At 40.3% G+C, this 20,107-nt stretch overlaps 1 protein-coding gene across 1 annotated transcript in view; it reads left to right on the forward strand.

Moving 5' to 3' along the window:
• Positions 1–20,107, forward strand: part of MAMDC2 (MAM domain containing 2) — a 138,731-nt gene that overhangs the window by 98,420 nt on the left and 20,204 nt on the right. Inside the window, exons 10-11 of the mRNA XM_044920595.1 lie at positions 15,887–15,980; positions 17,845–17,997. Of these exons, the coding sequence (XP_044776530.1) occupies positions 15,887–15,980; positions 17,845–17,997 (247 nt within the window). The remainder of the gene's footprint in view (positions 1–15,886; positions 15,981–17,844; positions 17,998–20,107) is intronic.

Genomic DNA, 20,107 nt, shown 5'->3' on the forward strand with positions numbered 1-20,107 from the left:
AAGGCTCAGTTGTTCTATTTTAGAAATAACTTTGACTCCTACAAGGGATCGGAATTCATGGTGGATCACCACAGACAAAGGAGAGCTGTGGGGTACAGGGAAATACAGCATGATGCTTGAGAGTTCTTGGGAGTGGGTTCTCTGCCACTTAACCTTCATAATTTGGGCTACTCATGTGATCTTGCTGAGCCTCACTTTTCTTCATATGTAAAATGGGTATACTAGTAGTACCCGCCTCAAGGGATTATGGTGGAGAACGAATGAAATGTGTCAAGTAAAGCCCTTATGTAGCACCTGGTACATCATCAGCATCTATTAAATTAACTGAACAGAGGCAGAGAGAGAGTGCCTGAGACTAAAGAATATTTTTTCTAGGTCCTGATCGTCATCAGATTTCTTTCTTTTTTTTTTTTTTTTTGAATTCATGAGAGACAGAGCGAGAGAGAAAGGCAGAGGGAGAAACAGGCTCCCAAGGAGCAGGGAGCCCGATGCGGGACTCGATCCCAGGACCCTGAGATCATGACCTGAGCCAAAGGCAGACGCTTAAACATCTGAGCCACCCAGGCGCCCCCCTCATCAGATTTCATAGGCAACATCTCTTTGTATGTGGATAATTCTGCACCTTGATTTTTGCTGTGAAGTATTCTTTAGGCTAAAAATCAGGTCAGAGTTAAATCTTTATCTTAATAGTACTAGGCTTTCTTAATGACATGGCGGCATTTACAATCATGAACAGCCTACAGTAAATTTTTTAATGCCTTAGAAACATTTTGAAAGGCATGAGTCATGAAATAGTTTCCTTGATCCGTTTCTCCTCAGCACATTACTAAATGGAGGGCAGGTAATCAAGAGTCACCTTGAGACTTTTATACACTGGGGATGATAGTGAGGAGAGGGAGCAATTTGCTCCAAAGTGCTTTTCCTAAAAACCAAATGTCAGGAGAGACTGGAGAGTCATTGCCAGAAATTCCATAAAGATGGAGCTCAAACATTAGCCTTTATGTGTTCAAATCCTTAGTTTAAAATTATGCGTGGTCACTGTAGCATATATATTAGGTCCTGCAATATCTCCTGGCCTGAAGCTACTTTTCTCTTAAACAAAGATCGTCAAGTGGTCTGTTAATTAGAAGCACTGGGAGCAACTCAATATTGTGCTCGTTAAATATTTCTCTTGGAAAAAAATGTTAACTGGCCCATTAATGAGGGAATGACCAGGCATTCTCTTTCATCCGGGCCCCGCTTAATCATCAGCGGGTTAATGGTCAAGCCTTCTAAGTCTACGTCTTTACTCTGCTATAGAATTAAAAAACAAATAAACTTTAAAAGTTATTTATGGATTTGGAGAAAACCCCTATCCGGCCAGTCTGAGAAAATATAAACATTTATTTTTTTACTAGGCAAGAAACTTATGTCAGTGCTTCTCAGGATGTGTCCCCCAGAGTACAAATCTTTTGAATAGTTCCATTGAAAAACTGTTCTGTGCTCAAAGGAGTTGGGGAAATTTTGCATACTAGATCTCTTCCTTGTACACACGTAAAGATTCACAATGCCCAGTAACATATTAGAAACTCTCGTAAGTTCTGCACGAAAGAATCCTGCTGAACCTCGTGCAAGGTGGCAATTCCTTTAGAGTATTTAACGTAGAACCCTCATCTTATGTAGCCCCTCTTAGCCTCACACTACCATCATAGCATTTAATGTGTTATTTTGAAATTGTCTACTTACCTGCCTATCTACATTAATCAGACCATAAGCTTCTGGAGAACAGGGAGCCTTGTCTCATTTATTCTTTAGTTTCTAATGTGAACACAATTCTGTAACAGGATGGGTACTCCACAAATAGTTGGAAAGGGGAACTGAAGTGTCCGTGAATATGGGTTGATGGCAAGGAAGAGCACAAAAGTCCAAGGAAGAAGCAAGATGAACTGTTTCTGCCTTTGGATCATATAAACCATCATTGCTTGTAGCCTGGCCCCTGAGCGATTTGTCCTGCAAGGAATATGAGTGTGAACACTTAACAGGCAGGAATATCCTGCTGGAGTGGGTATAAGGACACACATAGACACATAGCTACGGAGTCTAGTTTAGGGCTTTTTATGACGATATCTATTAAAACCAAAAGCTGAAACTCTTCTCTTGGAGACAACTTCCCATCCTTATGTGGAATCATTTCGCTATTCCCAGTGACTGATAGGAGGTTTTACGAGGCCTCTTGATTTTCCAGATGCCTTCCATGTCCCCCAACGCAGCTTCTCCAGCCTCCATTCTGTGTTTGTGGTCAATGATGCTCTCACTTCTACCCCCAGTTCTCCTGACTTCTCCCACCTTGATCCCCTCAATTTCTGGGAGTTCTCAGCAGCTACTTTTATCTTCTCCACCCCCGCCCCCCCCCGCCAGGGTTCTCAGCACAGCCGGAGAAAATAAGACTGATCTCCTATGTCCCCTCCATGCTTCTGGAAAAGCCTTTTATTCTTCTCATCTCTCCGTGACTTCCTTTCTCCTTCCCCACCCCCAGACCTTCAGATTCTTCTTCACTTGCAAACTTTCCAACTTGATTCTCCCTGCCTCCATCTCAGGTTGTGAGCTCACAGATTCATGTCCCAAAAGGAAGAAGGCTTTCAACACAAATCCCTTTGACTGTTTCTCTCTGAATCCTCACCTGCCTCTCTCAGTCGCCTGGTGCTTGTGACATAGGAAGTATTACCCTCACTCTTGGTCGTCCATCTATACGTGTGATCTCACCATCCTGCCACCTCTGGGACCTTATTTCCTAAATTATTCCTCTCTCATAAATCTTCAATATCCGCAAGTCCTTTATACACTGCCAACGTATGTTGGCCACACAAACAAACAACTAACCTTCCTTTTACCTTTTTACCCATTTAAATTGCCACCCAATCCCATGTTTTGTCTTCAAACTTCTTGGAAAACACATTTTCAGTTACTCTCTATGCTCCAGTGTAGGTTCTCATCCCTGAAATCCTCACCTTCTGACCACTGCCTTCCTCCCACAGAGTGTTTATCAACAACAACTATTTCCCTTGGATGGTGCTGCAGGAATCCTCATGCCTGAGAAGATCCTACCCTACCTTTCTCTCCAAGTCCATCTCAAGTGCCCCTTCCTCTTTGAATCTTTAATAAGTCATAACTTGTGTCTTTCTTGTTAGAGTGAGATTTGTAGAACAGGGAAGACTGGGCTTCAAGTCTTGACTCTGGCATGAACGATGTAATTCAGAATGTCACGTCACCTCAGTGTAATAAGGACGTGTTTTAGGGTAACCCCCCCCGATGTCTGTTCTACCACATATTGTATTTTTAGGCATCTTAATGTCAGCAACTGTCTTTTCATACTGTGTAGCTCAGCCCTTGTGGAGAGCTCTCTGTAGTTCCTTATTTTCTCTTGCAGTAATCTTCTCCTTTTAGCAAAAAAAAAAAAAAACAATGAAATTTAAGTCTGTGATTCGGATTCATGCTTTTACAATCTTCCTTTTAACTTTGCCCTTTAGTGATGAAAATGCGACTAGATGTAAAATATCTAGGCTTCTGCAAGTTTTAAAGGCAATACTTAGAGGTTCATTCAAATAGAAGAGCAAGTCTAGTAAGTTTCTGGAGAGATTTATGAACAGGTGGCCATTGGATAACAAGACACCTTGCTATAAAGGGATTAAGAAACCAGAAAACCAATGTGTAGACAAGATACGTGAGAGGAGATAGATTTCCTATCACATTTCATGATGTCCAGGAACACTGAGAAATGACTGCCCCAGGATATTAATGTCCCGGCGTAATTAAAGCAGGGCCGCTGAGTGCAAAGTAGAAAGAGCAGGATCATTAACTACTGACAAGATAATCAACACATTATAGAACAGATGAGGGGGTTCTGTACACAGAGCGAGGAACATTACACTGTCAAGTGGGATAAGTTTTAATGTGGAATCGAAGAGCAGGACTAAGTATGGAAAAGGAGCCTCCTCTTGAGTTTTTCAGGCTAAACTCAGTGTCAGTTGTCAGTCCGGGAATCCTCAATTACCATAAATATGAACAACACAGCGTTGAGATACTCAGGCTTTCCCTTTCTCTCCTTTTAGATATTTGTTGAAGGCTTCTGCATTTCATGTCAGCTTACAGGGGAATGACCGGAAGGACTGGTTTGCACAGCTCCTGGTCGCTAACACAGCTTACATGAGTATAACATTTGTGTCAGTACATTCTTCTAGAACTTTCCCAAGGAATGAATCTTCCGGAGTATTGCTGGATTTCCACATGAGTCCTCCTGGCACTGTGGAGATATCTGAAAAGACATCACAGGCATTTTCCCCCCACGATTTTATTAATAAGCTTAATGAAGCAAGCGTTTATTCCAAGGTTGTTTATGAACCTGAAAACACTACCTCCCTCCACACTTTCAAATTCCTAATCATGGGAATATTTCAAAGTCTTGAAATGGCTATAATTTTAGGGAAACTTTTCCCAAGTTCTTATGAGGCAGCATTACTTTTTGATGTTCATGTTGAGATTCTCTGGGGATCCTCTGGTTTTCTGAGCTCTTAGACCAGCTAAGTATTTGCTGGCTTCTGGAGCAGTGAGCTCAGTTCACTTGCTTGGAAATTGACAATTCATACATTAATAAAAACTCTCTACTCTCACCCAGGGAAGAATGCCTTATTTCCTTTTGCACAGATACCCCCAGCTTTTTCTCCCTCTCTTGTGTGACTGTCTCTGGCAAGTTTCTGCTCTACCTTTTCAGTACCCACCTCTAGAAGAAGTCTCCCCAGACAGTCCCTGAGCTACATTCCCATGATGTCCCCTGCCACACTGCTCATGGGCCGTGACTCCTATCTTCTGCTTAATGTCAGGTGACGTTTGTACCTATACAAGGCTCAAGGACACATTGTGGCCTACCTATTTCATCTTAGTCTTTAAGCCAAAATATTTAGTTCTCCCTTAGTTTCATTCCTTATGTAAGGATGGCCTAAAAATTATCTAAAAGGCAAACATCAAGCCAGGAAAAAAAAAAGTTTACAAAACATACGGCAAACTCTTAGATATTTGATATATGAATTTAATAAATCAATAAGCAGAAGGTGAGCTAAACATAGGAAAAGTGGGCAATGGATATGTACAAATCAGAAAAAAAGAAATATTACTGGGGGCACCTGGCTGGCTCAGTTGGTAGAGCATGCAACTGTTGATGTCAGGGTTATGAGTTCGAGCCCTGTGTTGGGTGCAGAATTTACTTAAAAATAAAATCTTAAGAAAAAAAACAACAACAAAGAAGTACTACTGGAAAATAAACGCACCAACATATCCAATCTCATTTGTAATCAAAGAAACTTTAAAAATTATAAAATAGCACATTTGTCTATCAAACAGATAAAAATATTTTAAAACTATTATATTCTGGAGTATGCTGTTTGTATTAATAGTTATATCCATACTGTATACTATTTGTATTGTTCAGTTTATCAATTAAAACATAAATCTTTCAATTTAGACCAAAAATATATATACGTATCTATGCCTATATGACTCATATCTAAGAATACTTAGAACATAGGGGTGCCTGGGTGGCTCAGTCGGTGTCTGGCTTTGACTAAGGTCATGATCCCTGGGTCCTGGGATTGAGCCCTGCATTGGGTTCTTTGCTCAGCAAGGAGTCTGCTTTTCCCTCTCCTTCTGCCCTTCCCCCCAACCCAACTTGTGCTCGCTCACTTGCTCTCTCTAGTGTTCTCTCTCTCAAATAAATAAAATCTTCAAAAATTTATATATATAACATTTATATACAAAAATTTATAAATGTATAGATATAAATATATATATAAAACATTACCCCAGAGAGGTAAGGATGCAAGGAAATAAGGATTTTTATAAGCTCTAGTATGAAGATAAGTTGATATAATATTTCTAAATGATAATTCAATTGCATGTCTCAGAAAGCCCCCAAATATGAATATGATTTTTTTAGGGGGCGTGGTGGTAGAGGAGAGACAGAGGGAGAAGGAGAGAGAGAATCTTAAGCAGGCTCCATGCCCATTGCAGAGCCCGAGGTGGGGCTCAGTCTCACGAGCCTGAGATTATGACCTGAGCCAAAATCAAGAGTCGGACACTTAAGGGACTATGCCACCCAGGCTCCCCACATGAATACCTTTTGACGCAACAATTCTACTTCTAGGGATTTATCCTAAGGAACTAACCATGGTTATGCACAAAGATTTAGATATCAGTATTCATCACAGCAGTATGTGTAATACTAAGAAATTAGAAACTGCCCAATTACCCATCAGTAGGGGTTGGTCAAATAGCTTGTGGCAGGCTACGAAGGGCTTAGCGTTATGCAAGCTTTAAGCCACAGCCCTTCATCCAGTCAAGGATCTACACTTTGCCTTGGGAATCAATGAAAATCAGGCCAAAAACTGTCTCTGTCTCAGACATGAGTAGAGCAAGTCAGTATTTCTGCTTGGGTATTAGGGTACTGCTAAAATACCTGTTGTCCTCTCCTGACCCCAGGAGAACTTTCAAAGCAGGGATGAATGTCAGGACAAAGCCCTAGATTCTTCCTTGTTTGCTGTTTAGCGACTGCACTCGGCATGTCTTTTGGTAGAACTGGCATTTTACACCTCCATCCATATGAGTTACCACAATAGCTCCCTAGTGTAAGGTCCATCCTTGAACAGGACAATTAAATTGGTCATTACCTTATATTGCATGGGTTAGGGAAGGGTTCAGCCAGGGATCCTCCCTAAGGGAGGTGGCCGAGATAGACCAGCATCATTTTGTTCAGCTCACCTGCCTGCTGATGAGAGTATGTAAAAAACAGGAAGGCATTCACACCTATTTCCCTTCAGTGATAATGAGCGACTGATGGGATAAATATATACAACAGTGTCCTCTTCTTTTTACTTATTTATTTTTTATTAACATATAATGTATTATTTGTCTCAGGGGTACAGGTCTGTGATTCATCAGACTCACAATTCACAGCACTCACCATAGTACATACCCTCCCCAATGTCCATCACTCAGCCACCCCATCTCTCTCACCCCTTTCCACTCCAGCAACCCTCAGTTTCCTGAGATTAAGAGTCTCTTATGGTTTGTCTCCCTCTCTGGTTTAGTCTTGTTTCATTTTTCCCTCCCTTCTCCTATGATCCTCTGTCTTGTTTCTCAAATTCCTCATATCAGTGAGATCATATGATACTTGTCTTTCTCTGATTGACTTTTTTCGCTTAGCATAATATCCTCTTGTTCCATCCATGTTGTTGCAAATGCAAGATTTCAATTTTTGATGGCTGCATGATATTCCATTGTATATATATGCCACATCTTTTTTTTTTAATTTTTTTTATTCTTATGTTAATCCCCATACATTACATCATTAGTTTTAGATGTAGTGTTCCATGATTCATTGTTTGTGCATAACACCCAGTGCTCCATGCAGAATGTGCCCTCCTCAATACCCACCACCAGGCTAACCCGTCCTCCCACCCCCCTCCCCTCTAGAACCCTCAGTTTGTTTTTCAGGGTCCATCGTCTCTCATGGTTCGTCTACCCCTCCGATTTCCCCCGCTTCATTCTTCCCCTCCCGCTACCTTCTTCTTCTTTTTTTTTTTTCTTAACATATATTGCATTATTTGTTTCAGAGGTACAGATCTGAGATTCAACAGTCTTGCACAATTCACAGCGCTTACCAGAGCACATACCCTCCCCAGTGTCTATCACCCAGTCACCCCATCCCTCCCACCCCACCCCCCACTCCAGCAACCCTCAGTTTGTTTCCTGCAATTAAGAATTCCTCATATCAGTGAGATCATATGATACATGTCTTTCTCTGTTTGACTTATTTCACTCAACATAATACCCTCCAGTTCCATCCACGTCATTGCAAATGGCAAGATCTCATTTCTTTTGATGGCTGCATAATATTCCATTGTATATATATATATATACCACATCTTCTTTATCCATTCATCTGTCGATGGACATCTTGGCTCTTTCCACAGTTTGGCTATTGTGGACATTGCTGCTATAAACATCGGGGTGCACGTACCCCTTCGGATCCCTACTTTTGTATCTTTGGGGTAAATACCCAGTAGTGCAATTGCTGGATCATATGGTAGCTCTATTTTCAACTTTTTGAGGAACCTCCATACAGTTTTCCAGAGTGGCTGCACCAGCTTGCATCCCCACCAACAGTGTAGGAGGGTTCCCCTTTCTCCGCATCCCCGCCAACATCTGTCGTTTACTGACTTGTTAATTTGAGCCATTCTGACTGGTGTGAGGTGGTATCTCATTGAGGTTTTGATTTGGATTTCCCTGATACCGAACGATATTGAGCACTTTTTCCTGTGTCTGTTGGCCATTTGGATGTCTTCTTTGGAAAAATGTCTGTTCATGTCTTCTGCCCATTTCTTGATTGGATTCTTTGTTCTTTGGGTGTTGAGTTTGATGAGTTCTTTATAGATTTTGGATACTAGCCCTTTATCTGATATGTCATTTGCAAATATCTTCTCCCATTCTGTTGGTTGTCTTTTGGTTTTGTTGACTGTTTCCTTTGCTTTGCAAAAGCTTTTTATCTTGATGAAGTCCCAATAGTTCATTTTTGCCCTTGCTTCCCTTGCCTTTGGCGATGTTTCTAGGAAGAAGTTGCTTCGGCTGAGGTTGAAGAGGTTGCTGCCCGTGTTCTCCTTTAGGATTTTGATGGACTCCTATCTCACATTGAGGTCTTTCAACCATTTGGAGTCTATTTTTGTGTGTGGTGTAAGGAAATGGTCCAGTTTCATTTTTCTGCATGTGTATATGCCACATCTTTATCCATTCATCTGTTGATGGACATCTAGGCTCTTTCCATAGTTTGGCTATTGTGTGTCCTCTTTATTGGGGTGTGAATTAGTCTCTAAAACACTAAAAATCATTTTTAGTATCCACTATCTTACATTTGTCTAAATTTCATTTTTCCAGAGGCTTCTCACATTTATTTTCCATTTGGATCCTCAATATTGTGTCGATGAGGCATTGTATCCCTCAGTGGGAAGACCAAGAACTTAGAAGTCAGACAGACCTTGCTCCCAAAACAAAGGGAAGGGAGTGAGAACAGGTGCAGATGAAGATTAAGGTGGGAGGTGTGGCTGTGGAGAGTTGAGAACATTCTTTCCTCCGGGCCTACGTGGATGCAGGGGTCATCAGCTAAGGCGATTGCCAGCTTTTAAATTTAGCCACAATTCATATAAGATTTGGGTTCTGGTGCCGGGTTACCAAAAACTCCTTATAAACAGACATAAGGCAAAATGACAGAAAGCAGGTTGGAAACGGAGGTCAAAGACATGTTTGGTCTGCTGCTATGAATTGAGTTTCAAAGTCATGCCTTTCAGGATCATTTTTTTTAATTGAGGTATAATTCACAGATAACATTATATTAGTTTCAGGCATACAACATAATGATCCAGAATCCTATTTTTTTTTTAAAGATTTCATTTATTTATTTGAGAGAGAGAGAATGAGAGAGAGCACATGAGATGGGTTAGGGTCAGAGGGAGAAGCAGACTCCCCACCGAGCAGGGAGCCCGATGAGGGACTCAATCCCGGGACTCCAGGATCATGACCTGAGCCGAAGGCAGTCGCTTAACCAACTGAGCCACCCAGGCACCCTCCAGAATCCTATTTTTAAATACCTATGGCCAAAGGGAGAAAAGAGCCCAGTCAGTATAATGAAACGTGCTCTATCGGGGATTTGGAGTGTGATGTTTCTTGTCTGGCTCTGCAGCAGGTTTTTTATGACCTTGAGTTGATATCACCTGTTGATATCACAGGTCTCTGGGCCTTCCTGGATTCTAAAAAGTGACCAATTCTGCTGTCTCTCCTTAGAGTCTGTCTTCTCTTTCCAGTGACCAAAAGATCCAAAAATAATGCAGATTTCTGAAACCAGTGAGTTGAGAGATCTGAATATTTACCACCGAAATAGCAATGAAAAAGCCCTGCAGTTTATCTGCAAGCCTACCACAGCACGCCCTCCACCCCAGAATGGAAGGCTCCTATGAGCAGAAAGGCTCACAGAGGGAGAAGCTGGAAGCCACTCAATCTTTGTTGCTTGTCAAAGCCAAAAGTTGAATTAAATCAGATGGGTCTTTTGAAAAAGGAAAAGCAAAACAGATGGGTCTTTTAAGAAAAAAAGTAAAAGCGTTGGTCAGCTAAAGACTTATTTAAAAACACATGGTCATCCTGCCTTTTGTGGGATCTAAAGACCAAATATAGTATCTGCAGGAGGCATGCTGTTACAATTTAGCAACTATTTCCCAAAACATGGCTGAGATTCTAAAAATGCTAGTCCCGTACTCCTCTCAGCCTGTCTTTAGGGATTTGTGAAGATTCTACCCCTTTAGCCAAGTGTCTTAATATTGGAGTTTTTGTTTTGTTTCGCTTTACAGTTCTTTTATTTTTAGAATTCTATTATAGCTTATTGTCAAATAGTTAAATGAATCCAATCACATTATACAGAATATCCTGCAGTTGTATCCATAGCATCTTAATGAAGGGCTCTGGAACTTCACTGACTGGATTATAGTAATTTTATGAATAATTATTCCACCAACTATGGAGTCACCATCCCCAAATTTATGTGCATACATGGTTTCAAAGGAGTTTAACCTCATCAGAAGAAAAGTTAAATTTAACTCAGAATCTGACCCTCTGCTAAATTGTCGAGGTCCACCGCTTGTAACAGGAACCTAGCTAGGTTCGTTTTGTGAACATGGGTAATTTATGGTATTGTTGGCATAGGATTGAAATGTTTCTGTGTGAAGATAGAAGGCCATTTCTGGAAACTATCATTCACATACTTATTATAGGCCCAACTGGGGCTATTCAATGAGTAAAGTAGGTGGTGGGTTAAGCCAACAATCTGGCCAACTATGTCTATTGAGCAGGCCATGGAGACTACTTTACAAGACAGTGAAAAACCAGTTAATTCAGCCAGTGTTTAGCTGTTTAATTCAAACAATCCTTTTTAACTGCACAACAAAGGTTTGTGGTGATGTATTACACATCTCTCAGGAAAGCTTTATTTCCTCCCTCCTTCAGCGAAGGTGGGTAGTCCTTAAATTATGACACTTCATAAAGTTAAAATCAGTAACCCCAATTCCTTTCAAAACTTAACCTGATCTGGTTTGGGAAAATAAGTTCCCGACATACTTGTCTATCTGCTTTTTCTTTCCTGGATGCTTTAACCAGGAACTTTTATGGGCTTTCACAGGCCTGGGGATAGTCTAGCTCCTCTGATTAACACAGCCTTGTGGTTGGATTCCCACACAGCCCCTCTCCCCACCCTTACTGCCCCTCCTCCCCCCCCCAAAAAACTTTAGAAGCCAATTAAAATTACATACTATAAGGAGAGTTTGCTCAGTTACTTTTTACGATCTGCTGCCCGTTACATTGTTGTGAGGGAGTAGATCATCCTTTTTGGAAAGGGAGAAAAATGTAAACAAAGAAAAGATTCTATGGCCCTTTGACAGTTTGCAGGAAAGCAGGAAATTGGAACAGTAGAGCCTTGATAATCTTGGGGATGATTGTTTAGCTTGAGTGTTCGTCCATCTCTCTTGTTTTTTGGCTCCTTTGCCTTCTGTTTCCAGGGCTTGAGGATATTTCATTGCTTGTTAGAACCACCTCCTGGTGACATTCAGAGGAAGAGAAAACTAACTCCATCTAGTCTGCTTTTAAACCAGCAACAACTGTCCTGTTCTGATTGGGGAGAATAAAGGGAGGTTTTGTCATCCACACAGCAGTGTTCTACTACCCCCCAGTGGTTCTCAGCCAGAGGTAATTTTGCCCCCCCAAGGGACACTTGGCAATGTCTCAATATATTTTTGAATGTCTCGACTTGGGAGTCATGTTGTTATCTAGTGGGTAGAGAGCAGGTTGCTGCCTGACAGCCTGAAATGTCTCAGAGTATGTATTAGTCTATTTGAGAGGGAAAAGATGAGGGACAAAATGAAATAATACATTCCTTAGACAGGTGCTCCTGATTTTATGCAAATCTCCTAAAACTTAGGGGCAAATGAGATTTTTATAAATCACATTGTTTCAGTGTATTAAAGGTCCCAGTTCTTAGGTGCTGGTGATACTTTACAATTTATGTTTTGCTAGAGAATATTCATTTTTGAGGCACCCTACTTAGACTAACTTTGGAAACACAAATAGGCACTAACTGGAGAGCTATATAAACAGATTTGCAAACAAAAATTTTAAATATAGTCAAGAAAGGATCAACAATATTACTTAACTTTTTACCATACTTTTTTCTTTTTAAAGACTTTATTTGAGAGAGAGAGTGAGAGAGAGAGAGAGCATGAGCAAGGGGGAGAAGCAGACTCCCTGCTGAGCAGGGAGCCCAGTGCCAGACTCGATCCTAGGACTCTGGAATCATGACCGAAGCAGAAGGCAGCTGCTTAACCGACTGAGCCACTCAGGCGCCCAACTTTTTATCATACTTAAAAAAGACATTGTACATGCTTATTTATTTACAGCAGGGTGTTCCAATCTCAGCACTATTGATATTTTGGTATTTTAATATTCTTATTGATAATTGTTTGTTGCGGAGGACTCTGATGCATTGCAGGACGTTAAGTATATATTCGGGTTGCCTAGGAATTTTTTTCCAGTCCCTAGAGGTATTCCACTGGCTGAAATACTGCCTAAAATGAAATAAACACTCTTTTTTAAAAGATCTACAAATAAGCAAGAGGTTAATCCCTCAAGAATTTAGACTATGACCAGTTCCCTTCTTGTCACATTCTTAACTAGACCTAGGGACAGAGTTCTGAAGAGCAGACCACGATGTTTGGCTTTCCCTTTTCCCTGTCTCAACCAGTTCTGGTCATTAGCTGGCCCTGTCCCAAGTACCCTAAAATAACCTTTCCACTTCAAGTAGCCCTCAAAATGTAAGATGGTGGCCCGAGAATAGGAACTGACCTTATCAGCATTATTAATAGCACAGTGGAAAATCTTGTGTGTTCCACCAAACAAGCTGATCTTGTCATGTTTCTTTTGTGTGTTGGAATGCTGATAGGCAAGCACCAAACAGATTTGAGGTTTAAGGCCATAGTTTAAATCTTAGTTCATAGCTGACTGACTGTGGATCTTTTATAAGATGGGACAACGTGTGGTCTGGTGAGTATTCTAAGTGAGGAAAGAGTTCTAAGATAGGAACAATGTAGTGGGCTACTCTTGTCCAGAACAGCTTGAGCATTTCACTTAACCCACTGTAGCAGCTCACAAATTGTTCGGAATCCTCAAAAGGAGCCAGGGAGTTCTATCCATTGGAATTTCTGCAATGAGGAAATGTTATATATCTGCTGGTCCAATTCACTTGACCACTAGCTGTGTGTAACTATTGAGCACTTGAAATGTGGCCGGTGTGCCTGAAGAAATGCATTTTTGATTTTTACTTAATTTTAATTTAAGTAGCCACATGGCCTTGTAGCTACTATAATAAACAATGCCAATCTAGGAAACACTAGCTCATTCCACATCTTAATTACAGATGTCCTGATCCCTTTTTCTTTGTTTTTTTTCTCCATTATAAATATAACAAAATTAAAGAATGGTTGGAAAATAGGGGGAAATTCTGTTTAATACTCATAATTTCATGAGTCTAACATAATTGTTCCAAATTTGATAAATTTTCAAGATTTTTTTCTATAAACTTTTAGATGAGTTCGGTATAATTTATCTTAATTTTGTTTAATTTTAATTTTAGCTATTATAACCAGCTTTTTTTTTGCTTCACATTATGAGAGAAATAGAATTTCATATTACTGACTAATATTCACAAGCTGTCAGAGTTAATGTTTGCCAATTTCTTAGCTGGCAGTACCATAGTTTATTCATTTCCTGTATTTCTGTGAAATTTGGGGTTGTTTCATTTGTTGGCTAGCTGGCTTATTTGCTTGCTCGTTTGGTTTTACGGTCATCATAAAATAATGCTATAGTAAACACATGAGAGCACCTTGCTATTTCTCCTTTTTAGAATCCATCTACATGCCAAATGATTGAGTCTTACTTAGGTAATGGTTTACGTGGCAAATCATTTCAGCACCCCAGATCCATTTTGGAAAAAGTACTTTTTTCACCATTCAGGTGAAAAATAGACTTGAAAGTTGCCAAAAGGAAGGAAAGCCAGGACTTTTTATCTCTGCAGCACCATTTATTCAATAAATTAGGAGACAGATTACTATTCTTTCCCCTATAACAATAAGCATTGCTGATAAAATATAACTGCATTCAGGGCTGATGACATAGACGTTTGGTTTACAAATGGGAAATAAGTTCCCAGGCAAAAATCCTGCAAAAAAATCCTGCAAGTAGAAAACCCTGCTGATAATCTCTAGACTCTATAAAGATGAGAAAATTAACAGAGATAAGACAAAAACAAAAACACCCCCTTTTATCTTGTCCCTTGTAAATATATATATATAGTTATATATATAGTTATATATTGTTACATCTCTAAACTATCCCTTTTATGATTTAAAGCAATCTGAATACAGTCCAAGTAAACTTTTACACATCTTATCCTTAGTAATTATTCTGAAGATACTGGCTTAAGACATTTTAGAGTTTGCATAATGGTAAACTGTCACATCATTTTAAAATTTCTTTTGAAATAAATTTTGTATGCTAATGGTTCTGATCCTCAGAGAGCAAAGAGATCCTGCTGATAACACAGATAAGTTGAAGACACAACATAATATTAGAATCTGAAAAAAATCAAATGTTCTCATTATTCCTAATTTGAGACTTAGTTTCTGTTATATCTCTCTTTGTTTGAAAATTTGTATTTGAGGGATTGCACGTGGACTAAGTGACTTCATACTCATTATACATTAGGCTACACATGCGAAGCAGCTTTATAAACCATAAAGTAGGGGCGCCTGGGTGGCTCAGTCCATTAAGCGTCTGCCTTTGGGTCAGGTCATGATCCCAGGGTCCTGGGATCAAGCCCTGCATGCAGCTCCTTGCTCAGCTTCTCCCTCTGCTGCTCCCCTTGCTTGTGCTCACTCTCTCTCTTTCTCTCTGTCAAATAAATAAATTAAAAATATTTTAAAAATAATAAAACACAAAGTACAGTGAAAATCTAATATAAATGTTTGGAAAAGTACTCTTTGCTCATCCTGTATATGAAAAAGAAACTTTAAAATTGGTCTAATAGAAAGAAATGCAAAACTTCTCTCCCTCCCCACCCCACTTTCTCTGGAGCAATGAATTTAATAATTGATGGTATGGCTCTGTTTTTCTTTCATGTAGAAGAGTAAGAATGTTTGGCCTGATAAAATAACTGCATTTAGGGCTTTTATTAGTGATACCGTCTAGGGACATATATCTTCTCTTTGGAAATGGAACAGAAGTCTCCAGATGGCAAATCACTGAGACTTTGTTCATAATATGAATGAAGCACATTGCCAGAAATTCATTTCCAAAAAATCAATACTGTTTGTACTGGAAATGTTTGTAAAAATGCTTGGAATACCATCAACTCTCTATGCACTTTGTGGATTATCTGGGGAAAATATTTAAAACCTGACAGGTTTTCCTCTGCCATCGGTTAACCTCTTGCTTTCCTTCTTCAATTCTCGAAAGAATGTGAGCTAATTCCAGCATTAATATACACAACCTATCATTATGAGCTTAACTCTGCTTAAAAAAAGAATGGAAGTGATTTCAGAGTCCCGTGTAAAGGCTTAGCTGTTATTCATGCCATGTGACCTATAGTTCATGTGGACAAGGTAGAGGGCTCTGTAGTTTGCTTGTGCATGCTTTGGGCTGAGTAAATCCCAGGTTGTAAGAATTTCTAATGCGCAGTTAACAAAATTCATGGTTTTATTTTTCTGAATTTCAGGTGGTTTTCATGAGCCTATGCAAAAGTTTTTGGGACTGTGGCCTGGTAGCCTTGGATGACATTACAATAGAATTGGGAAGCTGCTTGTCTCCAGGTAAGACGGTCAAACTCTCTTTGTCTCCCGGGCCTAGGCCAGCATATCCTGATTCTCTGAGAATACACCAAATACATTTAATCTGGGCTAGCCTATTATTTTTGTTTTTCTTGCCAGAAGTGCCCCTCTCCAGATCTGTGTAGTAAGTTTTGGAATTTAGAAATAATGATTTATATGCACTGTGTGACATTGTACATATGACTTGTATCCTCATCTATAAGAGAGGTAGTAAAAGTAATACCTACCTGAATAGTGGGAATAACACCTATAAATTCCCTAGCATAGGACCTGGCATAAAACAATGTGTTAAAACAAACACTTTTTATTATAGTCACTTTTGTTGTTTTTAATGTTGTCTTACAGAAATGCAGATTTTCAAGTAATAGTGATGAAACCGTTATTATACACAGATATTATACTAAACATGTCATTTTTCTTTTTTTTCTTTTTTCTCTTTTAGAGAGGCAAGGAGGGGCAGAGGGAGAGGGAGGGAGAGAGAGAATCTTAAGCAGGCTCCACGCCCAATGCTGAGCCTGTAAACATGTAATTTTTAAATGATAATAAAATAAATATTTTCTAAGTGAATTAAATGACAATGGAACAGTGGATCAAGCATTGATGATAGTGACAAAATAAAGATGGTGGCTATGTGTTGGACATTATGTGTAATGAGAAAATGGTGCGTACCTCAACCCGGATCATTGGTCCCTGTATCTACTAATTACCACTGCATCCTAAACCATAGGGTATCTATTTCTTTAACAAACAGGCAAACTGAGGAATCAATGTGTCACTAGAGGATAATCTCCTTGTTTATTTAATGAGAAGATAATTTGTTTTTAGTCCCTTGATTTGTGAGGCACAGCAAGGACAACAAAGAAACACAAGATAAGAATCTCTACACTTGAGGCATAGAAAAGGGAATGAGCCTTCATTAGCTTGTACCGTCTGTAAAATGAGATGAAGGAAAATCATTATTATGCAAGAGATGTGAAAAACAGCTGTGTATTAGAGAAATTTGCTAAGAATCTAGATGTGGGAAGGTACAACCAAGTTCAAGCAAAGGAGTTTCCAGTAAGTGGGAGGTGGCACCATTCTAAGAATCATCATCAGGGTCGCCGGGGTGGCTCAGTTGGTTGAGCAGCTGCCTTCGGCTCAGGTTATAGTCCCCGGGTCCTGGGATGGAGCCCCATGTCAGGCTCCCCACTCAGCGGAGAGTCTGCTTCTCCCTCTCCCTCTGCCCCTCCCCTGCTCGTGCTCTCTCTCTCTCTAATAAATAAATAAAACTAAAAAAAAAAGAATCATCATCAAAGTTACTGAAGATGGCATCCGAAGACATAAATATTTGTTTTTGGAAAGGGAAAATAAGGCTCCAGGTAGCAAGACACCAAGCTAAATATTTATTTAGCTAATATTTATTGAGAATTTCATGTTCTAAATACTTTACTACGTACATCATCTCATTGACTACAATCCCGTGAGGTAGCACAGAAAAAGCCAGTCACGTGTTCCACAAGGTCAAACTGTGCCTCCAGAAGCACTTAGCTTTCGCACCTTACCCACCTCCCCCGAAGCAACTACAGAGCTGTTCTAAGGATTCCCTTCCCTCACCCTGGATTTCTGAAGAAATCTCCTACATTAGGCAATTTTATTATTTTCCGTATTTCCATAAAGGCAATTTGCCTCCAACTTTCCGAGCTTTATAAGCTCATTCAGGCAAATAAATTCACGGGTCAGAGAAAGTTTCTTTCTCAAAGTTATCCCGACACTTTTGAATCTAGATGTCTGATTGTTCTCCGCCTCTACGGCAGAGAGGCTCTAGCTGGAGGCAAGAGTAATGACACCACCCACTGTTTCCCTGCAGAGAGGCTTCTACCCGCACCTGGAGAGTGTACTTTCGAACAAGATGAGTGTGCATTTACCCAGGAGAGAAGAGACCGGAGAAGCTGGTACAGGAGGAGGGGAGAGACGCCCACCTCCTACACAGGACCTAAGGGAGATCACACTACTGGGGTAGGTGAGTTACACCACATGGTGCTGTTTGCTGAGGAAGACTGACCTAGCATTCCAGGGGCCATTTCCTGCATTTTGAAAGGTGCAAAATGTGCAAATGTACGTCCTGTGTCTAGGAGGAAGGACACGTGCGATTCTGCACACCTGGGATAGATCATTAAATATGTGCCCTGAAGATCCTTCTTTCTGTTTATACTCTGCTTCTGTATCTTGCGCCAAGAGGATTTAAATGGGCTTACAAAGATGCACACAGAAATCATGTAATTAGAAGTGGGTTTATTTTTATTTTTATTTTTATTTTTTTTGAAGTGGGTTTAAAAATACAAGAGAGAGGGACAGTGAAGGAAAAAAAATGTCATGATCTAAGCTGGAGCCAGAACTGAGGCCTCATATGGAAAATGTGCTGGTGGACAAGGGAGGAAACATTAACAGGCGAGTTTGACTCTAATTTTCTAGCAGCTGAAACAAAGATGAAAAACCTGATTCACCGTGTCCTTAGGATAAAGAGGTGAAGCACTCCACCAAGGGGTGTAGGAAATAAAGGGGTGCCTTTTCTGTAGAAAATATATGAAGTACAATATAATAGACTAAACGTTGATTTATTATCACCATGTGCAGCACCTGTAAACAATGTCAGTGGTAAAATACTCCATGCAGAATAGAACTTTCTCATGGACACTCTTCATTTCGCTTGGCGTATCCATTGGATGGATGCACTGTTTGGTCCAGAGAAGCAGAACTACCCCTGATAGTGAGCTCAAAGAGATATTTCCTCAAGGGTCTTAACAGAGAAGCCATTATGACAGTAAATACAAAGGTGAGGGGCACCTGGGTGGCTCAGTCAGTTGAGCATTGGATTCGTATTTCAGTTTAGGTCATGATCTCGGGTCATGGGATGGAGCCCCAGGTTGGGCTCCACACTCAGCAGGGAGTCTGCTTCTCTCTCTCTCTCCCTCTGGCCTTCCCCCGCTCATGAGCTGTCTCTCTCTAAAATAAATATATAAATCTTTAAAAATAAATACATACATATATACATATATACATACAAGGGTGAGTTAGCTACTTCTATTTCCTATGGCCTACGTTAAGATAAGCCTATGGAATAACTCCAGAGATCAACCTACAGTGTAACCTGTTAGTGATTTGGCCAAACCTGGTGGGCTGCCATCAGGAACAGCTTTATTCTTTCTTTGGATGCTCTCTCCAAACGTATCCGAAAGCATCCTCCCTTCCCCGTCCCTTGGCAGATCCCATAGCTTCCCAGTCCTGTTGAGGTATTAGGGCAGTTATCTATTTATGTGTGTAACAAAATCCAATCCAAATCAAATCTTCAGTATCTCATTCAATTGAATCACCTCTCTTTACCTCCATTTGGACCTCATAGTTTGGGGATGATAAAAGGGAAGAAAGTTCTTTCGTTTTTTTTGTTTTATTTCCTTCTCTGCCCCTCATTTTGTGATCTTTAATCAGGGTAAGTGGGAGAGAGATTGAAAGAAAAGAACTTTTAAAATACTTGGTGCTATTTCAGATTCTCTCTTGGCTGTTGAATATCCTCTGTTATAACAGATATCTGAATACTGGCTCTTTGGGGAACCACTGCACCTTACAATTTCTGACAATGTGCTTTCTGGCTAATCTCCCATGACCACCTCCTCTTCCCTTAGCGCTTGCTCAACAAGGTACAACCCACATAGATTTTTTTGCTTGGGTTCCAGCTGGTAGTTTTGGCTTGGGTCCCTTCAAGAGCTCTTAGTTCCAGCCACCTTCCCAGTGAGTGTCCGTTTGGCCTCAGATACTAATGCACTCTTGCCTGGCTAAGAAGAGGATGTGCAGGTTGGTCCTACCACTGACCGTCTTTTCTGTCCTACTGCTTTAGCGGGGCTGATTCTGGGACAGTGTTGCTTCAATAAGACAAGATGTTGAAGAGATTCATCATTGGTCCGGTAGAACAGATACCCACTTCCAGCACTGAGTAAAGATTCTGAGGGGGCTGTAAGAATATGTGAGGCTGTCATTGGAAGACCAGGAGGTTAAAAAGATAATCCAAACCTGTATGTTAACACTGTTTTGGTTGGGAATAGTTTATTGCCCTTTGTAGCAGACAAAAATCCACT

Source organism: Neomonachus schauinslandi, chromosome 13 (assembly GCF_002201575.2).
Source record: "Neomonachus schauinslandi chromosome 13, ASM220157v2, whole genome shotgun sequence".
In the NCBI taxonomy this organism is placed as follows: Eukaryota; Metazoa; Chordata; class Mammalia; order Carnivora; family Phocidae; genus Neomonachus; species Neomonachus schauinslandi.